The 22,981-nt window shown below is 49.4% G+C and overlaps 1 protein-coding gene across 2 annotated transcripts in view; it reads right to left on the minus strand.

Annotated features, from left to right (window-relative positions):
• Nucleotides 1-507: 507 nt before the first annotated feature.
• Nucleotides 508-22,981, minus strand: part of LOC118296301 (teashirt homolog 1) — a 37,224-nt gene continuing 14,750 nt past the window's right edge. For both annotated transcript variants that reach the window (XM_035621814.2, XM_035621804.2), the window contains exon 3: nucleotides 508-5,353. In XM_035621814.2, coding sequence (XP_035477707.1) covers nucleotides 1,818-5,353 — 3,536 coding nt within the window. In that variant the 3' untranslated portion in view covers nucleotides 508-1,817. The remainder of the gene's footprint in view (nucleotides 5,354-22,981) is intronic.

Raw genomic sequence — 22,981 nt, forward strand, 5'->3', positions numbered from 1 at the left:
CAGTCAGGAGGCTATATCAAGCAGAACAGACACCCATCTGATTTTGTTCCCAGAAGACAGGCAAAAGTACACTGCCATCATTAATACCCTACAACACTGATTCTTTCAGAACTGGCCCTCCGAAGGCCAGTCACAAGCCTAGCATGGGTTTCTCGCAGCACAATAGACACCCTTACGGGCTTATCATCCCCGTCATCTTCATCATTATAATCATCGGCAGTATGATGTGGCTCAGTCATCAGTTACGAGTATGACACCAGTGACTACTGCTTCTTCTCTTAAAAATTTGAGCAGACATAAAAGCAGGTCTGTTGCGAAACATGTAAAAATAGTGAGACGAGAAATGCTTCAATCTCACTTCTGCAACGTTTAATAAGGCAAAAGCAAAAGAAAAAGGGATCCTATCACGCTTAGGTAGGATTTGATATGTGTTTGATTGCTTTAAGTTTCATACACGTTGAATCTGATGCACCACCATGGCAAATAAACACACGACCACAAATGTACGACTGTTAACAACTGCTTTGGGGTTTATTTTACAATTGAGAAAGAAATGAAACAAACTAATTGGTGCTAAAAAGTTTTTTTGGATTTTTTTTACAATATTGTCGATAAAACATTGAAATGTATAGTCATTGTGCATCGCTTATTTATTTTCCACACCGTTTCATGCATCAAATCTGGATGCAAGTATAATTAAAATCATTTCTGTAAACCAAGCCAAAGAAGCTAAATTCGTATTTTCTTTAGAAAAGGACATTTGTAGCTCTACAGCATATATCTATATACACCATCTGTTTTTATTTTTTTAATCATTTTTGTATATAAAATGACAATATAAAAGTTAGAGAATGCACACACCTTAAGATACAAAGAATGTCGAGCTGTTTCAAATGGTAAGATATGTCTTATGGAGTACTGACATTTCACTGCTAATCATTTACATGTAACAGACTTTTCTCTTTTCAGTTGAATAAAGCGACACAATTTAGAAAGAGAAAGTTGTAACAAACCATACAACTGGAAAATTGCTATAAGGTGATATTTCACAACAAGGAAAAGTTTTTTTGAGCAAACTTGCATACCGACGGCCATTCATTTTCACTGATTGACTCGTAACCAAAAGCAGCATTTCAGTTTTTCCAAATGTTCACGTGATCTTTTTTTTCTAATACACTGACAGAATTATGAGCAGGCCGTTGATCATCAAAAACACTGCAGTGACAGGAACGAAAAAAAACGGGAGAGGGGGGGAAATGATAACCCTTGATCTTTTAAAATCAATCAGATTCTGACAAATGCAAGATATTTCAAAACATGTTCTCTTTACAAATTCAAAATTCAACCATCTAAGGTGCTACTTCAGTCTTCCAGGGTATTCTTTCATTCTTTTGGTGTATACATTAAATTTTCAACTTCTTCATATCAAGTATTATACAGTTTCCTCTTCCACCAATTCTCTCCACTCACCACTTTTACCATTGAAGCAGTAGTTGTATTTTTGCCATGAAAAGATTAAAATCTTGTGTTTAACCTTGATTCACTAAAATACATGCACAGATCAGACAAATAGCATATAAATATATTACAAAATAAGTGTAAAAAAAAAAAAAAAAGCTTGGCAAAACAAAGAAATCAACATGAAAAGACATGGTCCAGTCAGGCAGTTATCACAACAAAAAACAATAAGACTGATTTTTTTTTTCTGGCGGCTCAGTTCGGCCCAGTGCAGTAACTGTGAACAATGTCATTTTAGTGCAATGAAATTCTAGTCAGTTACACAGCTGTCAGTCTCTACCGTCAGCATGAGACCTCGCTTAAACCTTCTCCATCTTGTCTAGCTTCTCCAGTTTCTCCAGAGCAGTGACAAACACCAGGTGGTCCTCTGGAGACTTGCCGTGGGTCTTGCTGAGGTGCAGTTTGACTGCGTGTTTGCTGACGAATGTCCGATTGCAAAGTCTGCACTGGTACACAGAGCCTGTGTCGTCCTCCGGCGTGGTCAAGGCTGACAGGGTGCCGAATGTCATTTTGTCTGTGATCACCTTTGAGGCAGCCTGCTGCTCCCGTAGGTGCTCAGCTGACAGTTTGGACAGGTCCTTCAAGCTGAAGCCCAGGTGAGACTCCAGGTGGCCGATGTAGGAGGAGGGAGTCCTGAACTGGGATGCACAGTCACCACAGAGGAACACGGGCTGGCACGAGTCCATGTTCTTGAGAAACTTGGTGCCCCCAGTTCGTCTCAGCTGGTACTTGACGTTAGCCAGCCAGTGGGATATGGTGGTCATGGAGAGGCCTGTGAACTTACAGATGTGGACCCTTTCCTGAGGGCCCAGGTCAGTCATGGCAAAGCGGCCCTCTGGGGTCTCCCTCAGGCTGGAGACGAACTGTGCCTGGAGGATGAGGAGGTGCTGAGGGTTCCAGTTGGACTGCCTTCCTTTCCTCTTCTGCACTGGAGAGAGGTCCTCTAGGGCGTCTTCAAAAGCACTGCCGTCGGCATCCGACTTCTCCGAGATGGAGGAGGGAGTTGAAGATTTGGGCGTTAGTCGGCCAGTGAGGTTCTTCACCATATCAGAGATGTCCATCAGAGCGTTCTCTCTGAGAGGCGAGGAGACTGAGTCAGGGAGGGAAATGAGGGGTTTGTTACCGTTTACGCTATTGTTGGTCAAGAGCACACTGCTACTATTATTATTGTTACTGTTGCTGTTCGTGGATGACTTATTTTTACTCAGGTCTATGGGCTGGTCACTATTTTCATACAACTGATAGTGGTTGATGGGCTCAGCTGGCTTGCCCTGAGGAGTGGGGTTGAAAGCTGGCTTATCCATCATGCTGTTGCTGATCTTGTAAAGCATCGACAGTGGATCTGCAGCTGGGTTTACTGTTTTGGAGGCCTTACCCAGGTGTGTGTTCATGATTGACTGAAGTGCGCTGAGAGGGTTGATGAAAGGAATTTCTGGCGAGTGATCTGTGATGATGCCAAGACTGTTGCCATTAGTTACAGGGGACTGACACGCCTCAGATCCGTTCTTCGAATGGTGGTTGTGGCCATCCACTAGGCTCTCTTTGGGCTCCTTCTTGCAGATGAGCTCTGAGTCTACACTGCCTGGGCTGCTACTTCGCATACCAGACGGTTTACCCACAGAAAGGTCATTTGGAGATGTTAATTGCTCTCTTTGCTCTCTCAGTGCAGGAGAGGGGGATTTTACTAACGATGGGGGCCGGCATCTTTCCAGGCTCACCATCTTCTCCTCCTTTTCTTTCTTCACAGTGGCAGCTTTCCCTGTCACTTTCTCTACAAGCTCCTCCATGGCAGTGACATTGCTCCTGAGGGGGGTAGGGGAGGAAGGGCTCCGAGGCGAGTGGATGACTGAGTTGGGGTCACTCCCCAGGCTGCGTAGCCCACTATTAAACATTGGCTGCATCTGGACACTCTGGATGGTTGGGGGCAGAACAGTAGCAGAGCTTTTCAGCGCACCGTGCAGCTGGTAGGCGGCATGAATGCTTGGGTAGCCACCCCATGTGGGTGTGCCTGTCTGGGCCTTGCTGATGGCACTGGATACTGTGTTCTCAAGGGATTTAAGAATATCTAAACCCCCTTTAGGCGCCTCCTCAAGATCTTCTTCTCTGAGATATTTATATGATGTGGCATCAGTCTCAGATTTTTCACCCGAGTCATCTTTCTCCTCCTTAATTTTTTTCTCAAATGGTTCACCACCATCAATCTTTTCCTCCTCACCATGTACTTCCCTCTTTTCATCTGAGCCTGAGGAGAGAGCCGGGGACACCGGTTGTGACTTAACACTAGTGGGAACTGGAAGTCTGGTGGTGGTTGGTGGCAATGGGATAGACTGAAACTTCTCTTCCACCACTGGATCGAAAACTAGCTGTTTGCCCTTCTTGGATGCAGAATTTGTGACCTTCAAAAAGTGACCCGTGACCATCATGTGGGCAGTCAGCTGTTGCAGTGTATCATGGGAGCTCCCACACTCCATGCATTTGAGGATCTGGGCTTTACGAGCTTCAAACTGCCACGTGTAGCTTGCACCATTCTGGTAGCCATAGCGGTTGTTTGGTGTAACATAGGGGTTTTGTACGGCTTTTGAATCTTTGCCCACATCCCCGAGGGATATGATGCCACCACCACTACCAGCATGGACAGAGTCTGGGGAGCAAGGGGAGACTATAGCATCTTGGAGAGCTCGTTTTTTAGCTGAAGTGGGCATCAGTTTAGTGGCCAAGGCTGGCACTGGTTCTTTTAGAGGCACTTTCTGGTAATGCTTGGTCTTGATCATATGCACACTGAGATCTTGCAGAGACTCGAATGAGTGGCCACAGTACATGCACTTCAGCACCTTCTGAGCATCCTCCTTCCCCTCCATCTCCATCAGGGAACGCTTCCGTGGTTTGGACCAGCGCTTTCCGTGATCCTCCTCTTTGTCCTTGTTGTCATCTCGATAGTGGCCCGTCTCATTCATGTGGACCGTCAAACCCACCAGAGTGTCATAGGCGGCGCTGCAGTCTTTGCAGCGAAACTTGCTCGCACCAGTGAAAACAGAACCATACAGCTTGTTGTTCTGTCGGTAGAGCTGCACTGTGCTGAAGAGGCTGGGCTCCGGTAAAAGGTGGTACGGTGTCTGCTGAAGAGTTTTGGCAAGTGCTGCCTGGTGCCAGTCATAGGTCACACCGGTACCATTAGTAGCGACACCACTGCTGCCCCCACTGCTGCTGGTTGCACTATGGCTGCCAACAGAGCTAGCTGCTGTGCCATTGGTATTGCCACTTGCACTGCCTGCGTGGTTGACATTGGTGCTGGAGCTCCTGCCATTGTGGTGACTGCTAGCCATGTTGACCCCGCTACTCTTGTTTATGGTTGTAGTTGTGGAGACAGAGGCAGTGGAGGCTGGCTCCGGAGACGTGAGGGCACTGTTGACACTGCCCGCCGCAGCAGGTTTCGATTTCATGATGTCCATTGTAATGCTGGACCAAGAGGCATCTGAGATGAGGTTTGCATAGACGGCTTTCATCTGTGCCAGGCTATCCTGGAAAGAGAGGCCGTTATTGGGGCGGAAGGGCAAAGCTGTGCCTTCCCTCTCCTGACCGTCCGTGGAAGAGGTGCTCTTGAAGTCCGTGAGTCGGTCGCTGGCGTCGCTGAGAGGAGACCCATATCCGGCGTCGGGGTTAGTGCCATTGCTGAGTGGAGAGTCTCTGTAGCTCGGTGGCTGGCCTCCTTCCACATCTTCTTCTTCCTCGTTGCACAGGAACTCATTGTCCTGGCCATCTAGGGAGAGGCCGTCGTCCTGCAGGTGCTCTTCCTCACCGTGAGGGGCTGCCTTAAGCTCGTCCTCGGGCATGTACGCTGGAGCACAGAGAGAAAGACGAAGAGCGAGGAGAAAAGAAGAGAGGGAAAAGAAAGAGGTCAGCTCTGTGAAATTAAAGATTTACAGCACACTAACAGGACCACTGTCAAAATAACATGGAATGAACACTCAGTGATAGGGAATGTAAGCTTTTATTCCCATCCAGTGTGTGTGTTTGGGCGCGCGCGTGTGTGTATGCATGCATGAGTTAGTGTGTATTTTACACACACATGTGGCTGTGAAAGCCAGTGGTGAAAAAAGCCTCCAAGGGAAAAATAAATCACTGAGCTTCTGACAGTTGTCCTTTTCCTTCCCAACTCCCTATTCCTCCACACATGCCTCATGTTCCCCAGGAAATGACTGGCTGTTTGGCCTTGTTAGCCAGCTGCATGCTTACATGTTCAACTCCCCCCTTTCTCTTTCTTTTTTTTTTACTGCCTCTCACTCATCCAGCCCATGAAACTCAGCTGCTCACATGTTCAGGTTATGTAACTGATCGAGCAGCGGAAGAAACAAACAAAAGAAAAAAAAAAAAGCTAATCTGGAGATATATCACAGCTTTTTCCTAAACCCCTTCTAATAAGCAAAAGGTCATTTTCATAGGCAGGAACTAGTAAAACGATGGTTCTTAGATTGAGAATATCACAGTGACCGTTGAAGGAAGGAACTCCTGGACAGAAAGGTTTTTTGCATTCGAACAATCGCCTACAGTTTCTTCCCAAATGGGATGCGCAAGGCTTAACAAGGAGACAGAAGAAAAGGGAACACATGATCAGATGTGTGGGGAAAAGGGAGCTAAAGAAGGTTGAGATGTAACAGGTTTACCAGCTAGACAGTGTGTGGCTGTGTGTCTGAGTGTGTGTCTGGGTGTGTGTGTGTGTGTGTGTGTGTGTGTGTGTGTGTGAGTGTGCGTGCAAGGGAGGACACCACAAGCATCAGTAAGCAGGAGAGACAGCGAGACAGGAGGTCGTTAGGGGGAGAACAAGTGAATGAAAAGGAAACGTAGGGGAGAATGAAAAAGTGAGCAGGAGCTGGTGAGTTTGGTGGGCGGGGAGGAACGCTGTGAGAGAAAAGGGAGAAAAGGAGCGAGAGAGAGGGGGTGAGGGAGGGTGAGGGAGGCAGGGAGACAGGAAAGACGGCCCCCTAGCTTCTTCCTTTATCTCCTTCCTGCATGGTGAGATGTGTGTCCTAGATGCCAGTATCAGTCTCTCCTGATGAAACAGATGTGCTGTCAGCTTCAAACGGCACGCTAACCTGTCATATCATAATCTAAGTGGACATAATACCTGATATATATACAGTGGCACCATTTACTGCTGCCTGAGAGGAGATGGGTGGGGGTGGGGGTGGGTGGGGGGGGCGAGCAGCTGCACCATCAACTGTGACTGTGTGATGATGTGCGTGCGTGCGCCTCGGTGAGTGCCTGTTTTGCGAATGCGTGTTTGCCCGCATGCTCACCCCCCCGCGCCGGCGAGTGTACTTTATGCACTCCGCTCGGCTCGTGTGTGTTTGCTCTCGCGGCGCAAAGCGGAACCCGCCGACCATAATATTGCCTATAAGTCGGAGTTTGCTGCGCGCCTCTGATACACCCTCCGCCAAATGAGCAACATACTCCCCTAACGCCTGACAGGATTTCAGTGAAATGAGAGCACTACAGGAGAACCTGGCTGCGCTTCAATCCCACTGACAGACGGAGACCGAGACAGTTTCTAAAACTCCTGAAAATCCCGAACACAGCAGATTAGCACTGTGTGCTGCACTCTCTACAGCACATCTGCAGAGTGTCTTCTGTTACAGCGCCTTCCCCCTCGCTCACCCGCTTCCAGAACGGGAGGCTATCAATACATATCAGCCATTTAATGTGCAATGCATCCTGCAGAACGGCTATCCACTCCGCGGGAGCCCACACGAGCAGTGCAAACATACAGTAGGAATTACCTATGTGAGTCACTCATGTCGGCTGCAGCCCAAAAAATTGCTAAACCCCAATAGTTGGCAGTACTTAAAACACACACACGCACACACACACACACACACACACACACACACACACAAAGACAGCAGGAATGAGAGGCAGCAGATCAGAAATATCCCTGGGTGAGTGACAAAACACAGACTGCAGCAGGGAGGGGCTTCGAGCGATGAACAGGTCGCCAGGGAACCCTTTGACGATCCCTGTCAATCAATGCCTGTCCTGCCATGTTGTCATGGAAACAACAAAGAGGGCGATATCAAAAGCACACAGACAAAAGACTGGCAGACGCAGACATCTGTAAAAAATCACAGGCAAGCGGCTGGACGGTTTGGTTAACCACAAAATGCACAATACAAGCCGAGCGCGCGGCAACAACATTAGTCTGAAATAAATGATCCCTCCATCTTTTTTGGAGATGCCGCATCCATTCCGACAGGATGTTAAAATCTGGAGCACGAGGACGGCACAATTATTAGAGAGCCACACATCAACAATATCGGCTCGATCACTGCATCGGGAAGATGTGCGATTCCGACTGGTGATCAGATTATGCTCTGGCCCTGGGTGCACATATGCGGCGCCACACCAGCAGCGAGGGGCAGGCTCGGGTAGGGGCAGGGCTGGCGCGCCGTCCCTGGCGGTTTGGTGTGCCGAGTGGGTGATGGCTGTGAGCAGGGCCATCTGCACGGGCGCCAAAGCGCCTGTCACTTTTGCTCGGGGACGTGCTGCCATCAAGGAGACAGGCGGCAGCGTGGCCAGGAGAGCGCTGCAGACTCACTGTCAGAAGCGGCAGTGATCAAGCCGCGCACCAGCCACGCCAGATCGCCGACGACACGCGGCGAGGAAGCGGGAATTAGCATCCGAGTGCATCACTGATCTCCCAATACCCACATGGTTAATACACCATTATTAAAAAGGAACATAAAACACATCAAGGGTTTTTTAGTAGCCCCTTTGGATGTTATCAAGAGCCCTTTTAAAAATTCATAATGCATATTGAATTGAAATACACACCTATCGTGCCGTAAAGCAGCTGCTATCAAAGGTTTTCGTGTCGCCCAAGTATACTTTGGGTAGGCAGACCTTATTTGATTAAACATAAGAGCTTTAAAAGAGCTCAAGTGTGTGTTTTGTTCTCATCTATTTCATATATTATTATTATGATTTAAATGAGAGTTCCTGGAGGACTGCACAAACCAGAGCACCGATGAAACAACCTTGATTCCGATTCGCACCTAATTTATTTCGACTTACTGAATGCCACGTGTCACTACAGATTTAGCATTTTTTGCAATCTCTCAGACATTCTCAGAGGCCGGCGCGGAGCTGAGGAGTCCCATTGTGCAGAACAGACAGACGGTTTTCTGATGAAAAGACTTTGGTGAACGCCCCGTATCGCGCCTCGGCACCACACTCGGGCTCACAACGGGACAACGTGATCGACCCTTTACGGCACAGATCATCCCCAAAGGACGCTCCCTCACACGCGGCCCGGCCCGGTGCATGACTTGATTTTTGTAAATGACACCAAATGAAACGCAAGCAGCGGACGTGTCAGCATTCTGGCAGGTTGTGAAGCAGAGACGTATCACTCCTTTTCAAAAACTTTGCTATCTTTCTCTGCCCTCGCCCATTTTTTTGTCCTCCCCCATTCTCCATTTTCTTTGCTGAGAGTCTGCTGGTTGTTAAATCAATAAAACTCTCTGTCAGGCTCGCAGAGCTTCACCATTTGGCCGCTGTCAAAGCCAAACAAACCAGATAAGAAAGGCGGAGAGGGAAAGGGATGAAATGAGAGGGAGAGAGAGAGAGAGAGAGAGAGAGAGAGAGAGAGAGGGAAAAGAAAGGGGATGAAACCAGTCAGCCTCCCCTCACAAACACCTCCACCGCCGGCCCCGTCTCCCCAACACCCCTCCTTCTATTTATTTACACACATTTCTTTATTTATTTGATGTGGGTTTGGGAAGAGGGGGCAATCACGGCAGTCATTTGCAGCACTAATGTCCAATCACAGGCCCCTTCACTCATGTGATTTAGGCAGTGCAGGAGTGGATTCGCAGGAGAGAATGGTGGTGGTGGTGGGGGGGGGGGGGGGGGGGGGGGGGGGGGGGGCAGAGGCCGTTTAGGCCGGCCCCTAATAGGAAACTGGCAGTCTTATTCCTTCCCCAGATTCTGTTTGTCACCCTGCTCTCCATTACGTGCCTCTCAACCCTGATGGCTTTGGACAGGAGCTGATCAAAAAGCCATCGCTTGACCTACACGCCGTGGCAGAACGGGCCTCGCGTCCTGCACAGGCAGAGGGGAGAGCGGAGAAGGAGATGAGATAGAAGAGGAGGGGGAGGCGGAGGAGGAGGCACGCATGTCAGTGAATGTGCAGAGAGAGGAGAACGAGTGCGGCGGCGAGGAGGGAGGAGGGAGGACGGAGGAGGGGGGGGGAGGGGGCCGACGGCTCTCGGACCGGGACAAGAGGGCTGTAAATAAAATGACATTATTATTTCCTCTGTCCCGTCATGTAGAAAAGCCAATTATGGTAATGCTGCTGCCGGCGTGTCAGAGGGAATGCTGGGATGTGCTTCCCGTGAAGCGGCTAACATGAGAGCAATGCCCTGATCAGGAACACGGGCCTCAGTCTGACATGAGACTGTACAGATAGGGAGCAGAGGAGAGAGAGGGGGGACGGGGGGACAAGAGAGAGAGATATGAGGCTAACAACAAAGCTGTATGTGGGCCTTGCTTTCTTAACAGATAAGTATGAAGCTATCTGCAGATTTTTCAAAAACTCAACCCATTTACTGCTGACAAAAAAACCAGGGTTAGGGATCCGGGGTCTGAACGGGAGGGGGGAGTTTATCTTCCAGTCATTTTCCAGGACATTTAAATGGCGGAAAAATCAGCGAGCGACAAAAACAAATATCCAAAAGGGAGGCGTTGCGCTAATGGAGTGCGGCGCCGTGATGTGAAAATGATTGAGGAGCTGTAACCTAGGAGAAGCCATCAACCTGAGGAGAAGTTCAGGAGTTGGTGAATTACGCTCTGTCACACCTCAAAATTTGACGAGATGAATTATGCAAAGAGGACAGTGAACGAGCCGGATATTGAAGGTGAAGGCGATCATTTTCTTTAGAAACTAATTCGTTCCCTTCTCATCTCAGGCTTCTCCCCAGCATTCCGCTCTTAAAATTCCTCCTTGCGCTTGATGGGGGGGGCTCTCCTTAAAATAATTTGTCAGCTACCTTCCACCTTTCACTCCCCTCCATCAAACCCTCTCTCCCTTTTTCTCCCGCCCTCCTCCTCCTCCTCTCTCCAGCCTTGCTCACATGCCCACATGGGCCCCTCCCAAGCGGAATAATGGGAGCATATGGCCTAGGCAGCACCTACAGGGCCTTAAATAACTGCTGCAGCATTCCAGCTCGCCGTACCAATTCATCTCCCCCCCCCCCCTCTCCTCTCCGCCCCTTTTCAAAACACTCCTCGTCTGAGTTGAGCTGAGCAGACGGCCGGCGGATGGGACATGTTGTTCTTCAAGACACACGGCTACGTAATGGGCCGACGTGGAAAGTGGTGTGGATGTGAATAAGTGCTGTGCAAACAGGATGCAGAGTGTTGAAATTCGGTATCATTGGCATGTTTTCAGCGAGTCAACCGACAGCCTCTCCGCCGGCGATCGTCGGCACTTGTGGCTCCACACAAACACTTTCAGTCGAGGCGAGATACGGGAGGCCAGAAGCAGTACATAAAGTCACAGCCCTGGTCTTCTAGGGAGCAGTCTATTTGTGTGTTTTGTTAGCAGCGGGGCACGAGAATGAGAATGGCAATGATAGAATATCTGTCAGCCTCTCCCTCCAACACTTTGGGCCAAATCTTGACAAATCCTGGCCAGACGAAGACGCAATGAAATCTTCTTGGCCTCCCGAAGGCTGTTTCCTTACTAAACAGATTCCGTTTCTGTGCTTGTAACAGGCAATGCTGCTTCGGCAACATTTTTGAAGGAATGTGTTGATCCTCTACTTGCATCAGCTGAATGCAGGAATGCACGGGGCCATTCATCTGACTGGATGATTGTTCTGTACAGGCGAGGGGGCGTCAAAGGTCAAACAGGTATCCAATGCTAAGCGCGTGAGTGGTCATGTTCTAATGTAAATAAGTCAATATGTCCCACGGACATCCTTCTGTCTGACCTCTAGAGAATAAAGATATATGGACTGATGCGAGGGCTACATGGGTGTATTGGTTGTTCGTCTATGGGCAGGTGTCAAATGTTGAGGGTTAAGACCTGGTTTTAGGGTTTTCCTGTTTCATTCAGGTCAAGGTTTAGTTTAGGCGTTTAGTCGTGATGGTTGTGGTTAGAGTGAGGGTGCGAGGGAATGCAATGGGTGTCCCCACGGGGATAGAGGAACGAGTCAGTGTGTGTGTGTGCGAGTGAGAGCGTGAGTGTAAAAGGTGCTGCTGTTTTATTTATAGAGCAAGCGCTTTTTATACCCAACTCAAAGATCAGTTCAGAGAAGCGGCTTGTGGGCCGCAGCCAAGATCACTCTCCATTACCGTGCATGCACAAAACCCAAACACACACACACACACACACACACACACACACACACACACACTCTCTTTCTCTCTCTCGCTATAGGGCTGTAAGCGCTGTTGTCTCTGCTTTTTACACTATGCACTGAGAGACATTTACAGCATATCAAGCTGTGTGTTAGTTGGTGAAGGGGTGGAGGGGGGGGGGGGGAGGTGAACCCACACTGACTGACTGAGTGTGTTTCATGGAGTACAGCAGGCTTTAACATGCTGGGGGATCAATACGGTGAACCAGCACCAATCGATTGCAATTCATCTGGATGTTCTTTTTTTTTTCTTCTAAATTTCATCCTCACCCACTCAACAATGTGCACTGAGCTGCTGCCGCTGCTGCCCTGCGAGGCAATGCATAAATAAAAATGCACACACATGCATACACACAAACACATGAACACGATAACACACACGTACACACACACACACACACACACACACACGTACACACACACACACACACCTGAGTGGCTGGAACGATTGCACCCTCCAATGCAAAAAAAACGTGTGTTCAATAAACCCGTATGGAATTTATTTATTTTTATTGAGCATATCAGCCCATCCTGGTCCTCTCTGCATAACAAGGCCTGTATAATTAAACCATAAATTTCCGTGTGCTCCTTTAATTACAGCAGACAATGTCAGGAGGCAGCAGGGCAAACAAATGGCTTTGAAGTGAGCGAGAAAAAAAAAAAAAAAGAGAGAAGGGGGCTTCAACGCGGCGACGGAGAAGCTGTTCATTTTGGTGGGTTTGTTGTTGCACTCGAAAAGGATGAAGCGTTCAAACGAGTGTACGTGCATCGGGGAGTACAGTATGTATTTTTCTTTTTCCTCTCTTCCCCCTACTGCCGCGTCTGTGAACACTTTTGAGGGATGCGGGTTTCGAGCGAAGAGGGGAATAATCAGTGCGGTGTGCAAATATGTATATTTGCGGATGAGCGCGGCACGCTCGCGACTGCCGATGAATTCTGTTAGGAAGTGTGTGTGTGTGTGCGTGTGATTGCGTGTGGGCATTTGTGCTTACAACACAGTGCAAAAGGTGTGCTTGTCTATAATTTATTGGCAGTCAGGGGTTCTTGTCCCTCTTGACCATGACTGGAGATGACTACAAAACTGTGTGTTACAGTATATATGTGCTTGTGTATTGTGTGTGTGTGTGTTTGTGTGTGTGTTTGCGTGTGTGTGCTTTAGGTCAATGTCAATACACAGGCCTGCTTCCCAGCAGCTTAGCTAATTACACAAGAGCCCTGAAGGCCACTTAGAACAGGTTAGCTAATTAACAAACAGGCTGATTGCAGATTAATTGAGAGGTGTTCCTAATCTTCACCCCTAAATGCAATGACAAACGCTAAGTGGCGCTAATTGGGCCGGTATGGAAAAAGCCGAGAGTGTAGGTTGTGTATTTACAGTTGCGGCTCTTATGGGTGTGTGGACCGGTGTCCAGCTGCCTGTTTCGCAGACCTGCCAACAGGTTGCGCACGTGAAACTTCAGCGAAACTACCGCGATGCAAAACTTTTTTAAATGTTTCACCAAAAGCCTTTTTTTTGGGGTTGGTTGTGTATTTTTTTTCTCCATTTTATTTCCAGTTAAGCTTGTGAACTTGTGAAGTTGGTTATATAAATGTTTACAGTTTTATCTGTTTACAGATAAACAGCTTGCTTGTAATTTTCATCATCTAATCATATTATCACCATTATTTTACTTTTACCATACCACTGTTTACACTAGTTTTTATAGCAACATTATAATTACCATGGTTGGTTGTTTACAGGATTTAGAATCATGGCGTCCTCTCAGTTATGGTTCTTTGGCATTAGGTCGCATCAGCAGGTGAAAATCTCCCATCGACTCCATATGTTCATTGAAGGCAGCGCACTGTAATGTTGGCAGTTGACCTCTCAATGTGGGCGTGTCTGTGTGAGTCTGTGGGGGCGTGCTTAAATCACGACACCTGAGACGGTGACAACACAATGGGTTACAATGGGGAAAATAGGCTCCTTAGCAGGGATCTGAACCGGCACCCATCTGTGGAACCATCGCCTGCCAACAGCAAATATACCCCCCCCACTCCCCCAATCCCAACACACACACACACACACACACAATCTTTCAATTTTCACAGGCACTAAAATGATTCCCAGAGGCTCGACTTCTTTCAACTTCCATCTGCCTGGATGAATTTATCATACAGCTCCCCTGTCTATCACACACGCACACGCACACACACACACACACACATATATTCCACCTGGCCTCTTCACCCTCTGACCCCACCCTCGCCCGAGTCTCCCTCCTTTCCCCCTAATCCTTTCCTCCATCCATAGACTCCTTTGCTTCCTCCTTTCTTCGCCACCACCTGCGCTTTTAAATCCCCACATCAGGATGGACCACTTCACCTGAACACACACACACACACACAGACACACAGACACACACACACAAACACACACACACACACACACACACACACACACACACACACACACACACACACACACACACACACACACAAGCACCGTCTCTGACAAGACAACAACCAGCACCAGCTGCTTCCATCTCCTAGCAACGGCCGGCCTGATAGATGACCCAACTATGGATAATTACCCTAAATCACCGCAGCTCACACACTAAAGGAGAGAGAAGGGCAAGAGAGCTTGGGAAACACAGAGATATACAGAGAGAGAGGGATAATACACATACTGTACAAAATTCATACACTGCTCTGCACAATATAGGCCTGTATATACACGTAGGAATACTCATAAAAATGCATATCTGCATGTATACGCAAATGTGCACGTATACACTTTGTTGCGTATGCGGCGCACACATTGGCAGCGCAGTCGCTGTAATCTGAAACCACAGGCCCCCGACTCAGAGGCGCTTGTCTGTCACACGTTCCCCTCCTCTACGCGGAGGCGCCAATCAAAGGCCAGTCGGTGCTGCGGTGAGGAAGTATTGTTCAAGTGGAAAAACAAAACTGCTGTTCATGATGCCTGACCAAACATTATTGATGTGGGTCGGTGTAATAATCGTACATTGTATGTGCTAAATAACAATCTGCACCGGAGAGTTTCCCAACGTGACGCTCTTTTGTGTATATCCTCAAAAATTCCATGATCTCAACTTGACATTGACCATGATAAAACACATCAACATACCCGACTGGCACGCAGTCTACTGTATATTCCACGTATTCCTTATTTAGCAACACGACACAAGTTTTAAAGGATTGCACTCTGAACAAAGTTTACTTCAAATCATCAACGCATCCATGACGTGGACGCGCAGATGCTTCACTCTCCGCTCTCCCCGACATGCAATCTGTCCCTCTCCTTGCTTCCTGTCCGTCTTTCCCTCGCTCGCTCGCTCCCTCCCTCCCTGCGCGAGTCCTGGCCGCCGCAGACATTTGATCTGGCTGCCTTGTGATAGATTGACAGGTAATGAGGAGGTTGAAGGGGCGTTGGAGACAGGAGCAGGTGTTCGGCACAGTCTTTTTGGCCGGCGCTAAGCCGCCATGTCCTTCACTGCTGCACCGCACCACTCCGCTTCCTCGCTCGCTCGCTCATTCTTTTCCTCCTTCTTTCCTCCCTTTCTTTCCAACCACCCCCCCCCCCCCCCCCCCCCCCCCTTTCTCTTCTCTGAGAAAAGAGGACTATGCAATCCATCATGCGGTGACACGGCTGGACATGGACTGTCTTTATATGGGGAAGAACGCACGGGGCCGTGGAAATAAATAGAGAAGCGAACATCAAGTCCCATGATGGCAGCAGTAAACTAGGCCTCAGACTGATCAGTCAAACTATGTGCAGGAGAGGAAGGGAGCGATTCGGAGCATCGTGTACAGAGCAAAGCCGACGCGGGCTTTCAAGGTGCTGATGATGGTGGCGATATGACTTTTACCACACTCAAACGATTTCACTGCTATGCGTTTCCCCTCTTGTGAGGCCAGAAAGCGGCATTTCAACCGACATGTCGTTACAAAAAGTCTTTTTGGTTGACGTCACTTTTGGTTCAGCGGCTCCACCATGCAGTAGAAGCTCCACTGCCGAATCTGCACACTCGAGGCGTCGAGCGCGGTCCGCCCACTGAGGTGCACTTTCTGGTCAGCCAAACTGAAATAAAAAACGTCACCAATGGCATCCACGTTCTCCTGCTGCAGCCGGGCGGTTACTCGGCCTGCGTCACATCAGAGGTGGACGAGCCTCGTCTGGCCAAAATCCAGCAAGAGGACAAAATCAGTGCAGGATAACACTATGCTGCAATCTGACACAACACCCATCTGAGTCACTTCACACCGTGACCTGCTGCAGTCCTGCTGACGCAGCCGTGCATCACACCTCACGACGCAAGGAGGAGCAAGGAGCGGAGGCGAGGACGGATGAGTGGGCCGGCAGAGCAAAGATCTGAGGGGGTGGAGAGGTAAGGACCAACGGATATAGGCGGTCAGTGGATATCAGTGATTTTTTTTGGTTCTGATTAAGGGCCAAAGGGAAGTTAATTTGCTCCATCGGTCAGGATTTTCGATGCAGGAAAGGTCTTTGTTCTGGGGTTGCACTAGTCCTTGACCTGTAACTCATGGCTTGGTTGTATTTTGGGTTGGATCATTGGGGTCTCAATCCAAACACATTCCCAGTGTGTACTTCCTCTGTCCAACTTCAGAGCGACACGTGGCCGAGATCTAAGGTGGAAACTGAACGCTTTCAGATAAGGCTACTGCTGTAGCTTTGAGCACACCTACAATCCAGTTAGGGTGTAGCTCGCGTACTGTCGTCATAGAAGCCAGCGGACAGAGACAGTGGGGGGAAGCGGCTCGGGCCTATAAATCCACCCCTCCGGTTTACTACCCAACATTAAAGGACATGTCACCCTCCTAAATCAGCGGCCCGGGAGGAGACAGCCGGGCTAAAACGGGGAGCATTCGCGTGTTCCCTCAAACATTCCTGAGAGGTGAACAAACCCTCTGGACCACCTTCCCCCAGTTATATCAACATCAGAGTTCAAACTATGTGAGACTGCGCACTCCATGATGGGGCGCCATCAGCTCGCTGTCATGACGACGGACCTCTCTGAAGCAAAATGAGGGGTTGGATACAAACAAAGTTGTATGCGTCATGTTATCTGGTGTGTGTGTGTGTGTGTGTGTGTGCGTGGTTTTGTTTTTAATCAGCATTCCTACAAATGGTTCTAAGCGCTGCAATCCGGCACTCGGTCGGACGCCTGCGCAGCGTTCTTACTTCTTCATCGCTGCAAAAACACAGCTTCACCTGGACAGCCTTACAGACAGTTTAATTATTTAAAATAACACCAGATAAGAGTTTGCAGACTTGAAGAGGAAGCTACCGAGCTTAAAATTAGCCTTTTCCCAATTGTCACCCTACTCAAAGAGAACCTGTTTTCTGGGAAAAAAAAGGAAGAAAAAAAAGTCACTAACGCACAATCACGTTGAAACACACTCGCCTGTCAGTTTATAACTCTCCTACTGTCACACACACACACACACACACACACACACACACACACGCGTGCGCGCCGAACGACGTCCGATACACAAATAGACACCCACACACACGCACTTTTTAAGCCCTCGCCTGGCATCAGCTGTCACACAACCTGTCTCGGGGAACTAAGCGGAGACAGACGCTGTCAACTTAGAGTGCCTCAAATGCCCACATCCAGCCAGGCAGAGGAGAAATCAAGCCCGTCTCCCAGTATAATTTGCGCTAATCCTTCATGGGAGATAGTGAAGTCTATGGCATATCTGCCTAATAGCATCAGTCACCGGCAGGTTCTAATCTCATATTTAGACCCATTTCCATCACGGACTGACGACAAAAGCACAGGCACAAAGTGTGATTACCTTCTTCTTATATATATATATATATACATATATATATATATTTATATATATATATTTTTTTACATTTCTGCATGACTTGACTCCTGATAATGGCGGCAGCGGCGGTGGTGGGGAGGGGGGTTTAAAAACATGAGAGGCAAAAACTTCGAGGTTCTTTTCTCAGCGGAGGAAGAAGACGACTACAGACGACAGGTGGACGGGGGGGGGGGGTAAAGTAAGCGGCAAACTGTATCAGGAGGGAGAAAAGTGGAGGTAAAGAGAGTGAAAACCTTTCAGTCAAGAGCCCGCACACACACACACACACACACTCGCACACACATTTACATATCCTCGTGCACACCTTACCCACTCCCACGCACGCACGCACGCACGCACGCACGCACGCACGCACGCACGCACGCACGCACGCACGCACGCACGCACGCACGCACGCACGCACGCACGCACGCACACACACACACACACACACACACACACACACACACACACACACACACACACACACACACACACACACACACACACACACACACACACACACACACACACACACACACACACTCCCTTTCAAAGCGTTTACAACCTGTGGTGTTTGTCCTGCTCCGCTGGCGGCTCTACCGCGTGCATTTGAATGCCGACTGGAGAGCATCTCCCTCTCTTTCAGACAGCGCCATAAAAGACGGCGCACACAATGAGGGGCTCTTTTCAGCCTGGTGGGGCTGCCTGGGGGCAGGGAAGCACCTCGGAAAAACCGCCACGGCACTCCAGCTCTCGGGGGGAACAATGAGGTGCTAGGCCTTGAGGAATAATAAGAAATGATTCATATAAAGATGACAAACAGAACAGAAAAAAAACTATACATAAGTGTTGGGGATTGAAAAGTCCTTTGGTTGCAGCCTTTCCCTCTACAGAGTGGGTCTTGTCCGTGTGTGTGTGTGTGTGTGTGTGTGTGTGTGTGTGTGTGTGTGTGTGTGTGTGTGTGTGTGAGAGAGTGACCTGGCGAAAGGAGGGAGACAAAGAGAAGGGGAGGTAACGCAAGGATCCTAATGAAGCCGTAAATCAGAGTCCGATGAGAACAAGCTCTGAAGGAGGATCACATCACTGGAGATCAATGTAGACAGCTCCACACACACACACACACACACACACACACACACACACACACACACACACACACACACACCGACGAGAATAAAGACGAGGATCAGCCTGACGCCCAACACATGCTAGAACTCCCGAGTGAAGCCGACTCGCAGAGGTACGAGCACGTACAGTACGTGAGCGTAAACACACACACACACACACACACACACACACATACACACAGACACACACACAGACACACACACACACACACACACACACACACACACACGTCCATTCACAACGCACACGCACACACAAAGTGGCGCGCACCCTCCCACCCATGGGCTCAGGAGTCCCACCTCCTTGTTCAATCCCGCTCGTCTGAATAATATCGGCCGTGATGAATGGCGCCATAACTCTGATATCCACAATCAATCTCTGCTTTAAAGACACATCCATCTTCTGTAATGCTGATGGTGAGAGAGGGGGAGGGAGGAGGCGGCGGCGGCGGAGTGTTCGCCTGACCCTCCTGGTGGATGGGTGTTTGGGGGGGGGGGGGGGGGGGGGCGTGTTCTAGGGTGCTGATAGAAGAAAGAATGGGGCGGGGGGGGGGGCACTGAGTGATGCCTGTCAGCTCACATCTGGCTGCGAAAATAAATGAGGCTTATGAAGACAAATGAAACGGGACCGTCTTCTCCTGTCCTGCGCCTCCCCGACGCTCACACACAACAGAAGACGACGGAGGGAGGAGACGAGGAGAAAAGAGGAAGGGAGAGGTTGAGACCGAGGAGACAGACGGCACTCAATAACGCAATCGTGTTACAAGGATCGCGCCGTCGAGTTCCTCTGCATCTCAGAGCTCCGTCTCTCTCTCTCTCTCCCTCTCCCATCTCCATCTCCATCTCCATACACAAACACTGATGTTGTTGTGTACACATGTCGGCGGCGAGCCGAGTCATCCATAAGGGGCCCAACAAAAAAAAAAAGAATATGCTTTGGAAGCGTAGCGGAGCGGCTTTCGTCGCGCTGCAGATAACCTTGGCCGTACGCTGCAATCAATTAGAGGCTTGCACTGCAGACGACCCCGTCCTCAGAGAGAAAACGGGGAAATAAAAGTATCAAAATGGCCCCCTGCCAGACTGAAAAACTCCTGCCCTGAACTCATACCTATGTCTTTGTGTACAGAGGAGGAGGGGGGCGGGGCAGTATTTAGTGGGCTGGGCTGGGGGGGGGGGGGGGGGGGGGGAGGGGGGTTTGAAGAGTGAACTATCCATGACCTGTTGGAAAGGTCACCCCTCAGTGACACCAACACTGAATATTCTTCTTAATGATGTACCACATCTTTTAACCCCCGCAGACAAAGCAAGGAAACATAATACTGTCAGGAGGGCCCCCCCCCCCCCCACACTTCTTCTCCCCCTGCCCCGCCTCTCTCTCTCTCTCTCTCTCTCTCTCTCTCTCTCTCTCTCTGTCTGCTGGCCTCCTCGTACGACCCCCGTGTCGGATTCTTAATTATTTAACAGAGAATTTCACCCGGAATTTTTGCAGCTGCTCTTCAGGCTGTCTGATCTGCGAGGAACCCGGCTGGAAGTGGGAAAAAAAGATCTTCGTACCTTCGTTCGACTGGTATCAAAAAAGCAACAGTTTTCAAGATGCAACAGAATTGGATGTGTCTCTACATGAATTTCAATCAGTCCTCAACTACGGAAATGTCCCCATATCTAACACGAATCATTTAAATCTGAAAGACACGCAAATGTTTCCCGTCAATGCAATAAACTAAATTATACCATTGTTTTAGAATAATGGGATTTCTTTAGGTACAGCCTCCCTATAGTTGTATCACAAAATAAGATGTCGCACAAACGTGGCGACTAAAACGCCGGCGGAGAGGCAGATTGAGGGGGCCTGATGTGTGTGTGTGGGGGGGGGGGGGCCCGCGCACAGGTGAGATAGTTTATTGATTCTGGAAGTGGCTGCGATGGAGTTAACCCTAGCAAAGGGGGCCGATGATGGGGGTGAACGGGGAGGGGGTTTGGGATGAAAGGTGAGCCGATGATGGATGAGAGGAAGCTGGAAATGGAGTGCGTGCGTGCGTGCGGGCGGTGAGGTAAGACGCTAACGCAAAAAGTTGCAGATAGGCCCGCCGCGAAATGAACTGACACAGCTTGCGATCGCCACTGACAGATTGGTTACAGCAGGCACTCCTATAGTACAAGCTGCTTCGGCAACGTAATGTGTTCTTAAGAGGGCCCCCGGGCGCTCAGTGCCGCGACCCCGCAGACCTCCGGACTGGGCCCCGACCGGGATCTCTCCGCCCCACCAACTTTTTCGGTGGCAGCGAAGTTGTGCATGTGCGCGTGTGACAGTTTCGAGACTGCGTGGGGATAAAGATGAAATAAAAATGACAGCAAAACAAGTAGAGAATGATAAGGCGCTAAAAGCTAGGCAGCAATAATAATCAGAAGAATAAAAAAAGCTGCCGTTTGCCAGATCGTGTCAGTTCGCTAATCCACGCGGCAAGTCGCCGCATTTAGATGCGTTTCAATATCAAAACTTTGGGTCTAAAGCAGAATTGTCATCATCATCATTGGGGCGATAATGTTATGAACGACTGTATAACACATTTCCGCGCAGGCTGTTGAAGCAGGAGCTTGCAGGGAACGCTGGTTTTAAAATGTTCTTTTACCGTGATTTATTTCTTTCAAAGTTGGAGCGACTTTGGCGGCTTTAAGGTAAAAGCAACTGCCTTGTACTCACTGGGGTTTTTTTGGCACCAGGCAAAGTGAGCAGGGGGGGTGGAGGTGGTCGGTGAGGGGGTGAGGGGGCGGGGGGGAGGAACAAGGAGGAGAGTGAACGGCGGGGGCGGGCTGAAGGAGTAGAGATGAGTGAGGGAGGGAGGGAGGGTTGAGCGTTGGAATGAACTCTCTCAGGCTTTGTGGTGCACGTTTCCCAAGGCCCCCGCCTGGCCCCTTTGATAAATGACACATGTCATTCTGTCAGCTTGTGACACTGCAGCTGGGAGGCCCTGTGATGTATGGCTCTGCTGAAAAAGGAAATCAACTTTTTTCCCTTCTCTCTCTCTCTCTCTCTCTCCTCCTGTTTCTCTCTCCCTCTCTCTTCCCTTCTTTCTCTCCCCCCTTCCCCTCGGCCCAGGCTGAGTGCACGGCCTTTTCATATGAGGATTTAGGTTTCCTCTGGTCCAGTAAGCTCCCCCCCCCCCCACCCCACCCCACCTACCCACCTACTCACCCACTCTACAGCGATATGATATATATACAGGCATGTTTTCCCGCACACACATGCACGCGACGGTGACGTTGCTATTACGATCATGTACAAAGACCGTAACCCGAGGAAAAGGGGGGCAACGCCGCATCGGAGGTGGAGCCGGGATTTATGGCCAAGAGCCGAGGAAGTAAACAAAGTATGCACTTTTTAGTAGGCAAGCGGAGGGGGGGGGGGGGGGGGCAGGTGGAGAGTTTGGGGGGGGCAAGATTCCGGTTGAGCAGGATGGCTGGTGTCTCCCACTGGGTCATCTGTCATCCATGTGTCTGACTGGAGGACGAGCACACACAGCTCTGGAAACATTGCACACGCACGCACGCACGCACACACACACACACACACACACACACACACACACACACACACACACACACAGACACAGACACACACACACACACACTCCCACAGGAACTGAGATGAACTAAGAAAAGTATGCCACACACACACACACACACACACACACACACACACACACAGGAGCAGAGTTATGCAGGCACATACAGTATAGTTGCAGGCAGATAAATATTCGCACTCGCGAAAAAAGATTTCAGAGCAAATGCCCACACTATCAATCTTCAAACGGTGGGAGAAAGAAAAGAAAAAAAGCACAAATGAAAACAACGCAAAGCAAGGAGATTTTTATTTCACAGGGCAAATGAGTCTAGCCAATGAGCTGCTCCCATGAGGCCTGCCCTAACCCTCCCTTCCTGGCAGATTAGCCTATCACAGCATCCCATTGACCCCTCCATTCCATGCGCCGCCCACGCAATGGGTGAGCCAGCATAAAGACGACCAATCTCTCTCTTTCCCTTTTCTTTTTTTCCCTCTTGCATACACACTTTCTT

The sequence above is a fragment of the Scophthalmus maximus genome, chromosome 1 (assembly GCF_022379125.1).
Source record: "Scophthalmus maximus strain ysfricsl-2021 chromosome 1, ASM2237912v1, whole genome shotgun sequence".
In the NCBI taxonomy this organism is placed as follows: domain Eukaryota; kingdom Metazoa; phylum Chordata; class Actinopteri; order Pleuronectiformes; family Scophthalmidae; genus Scophthalmus; species Scophthalmus maximus.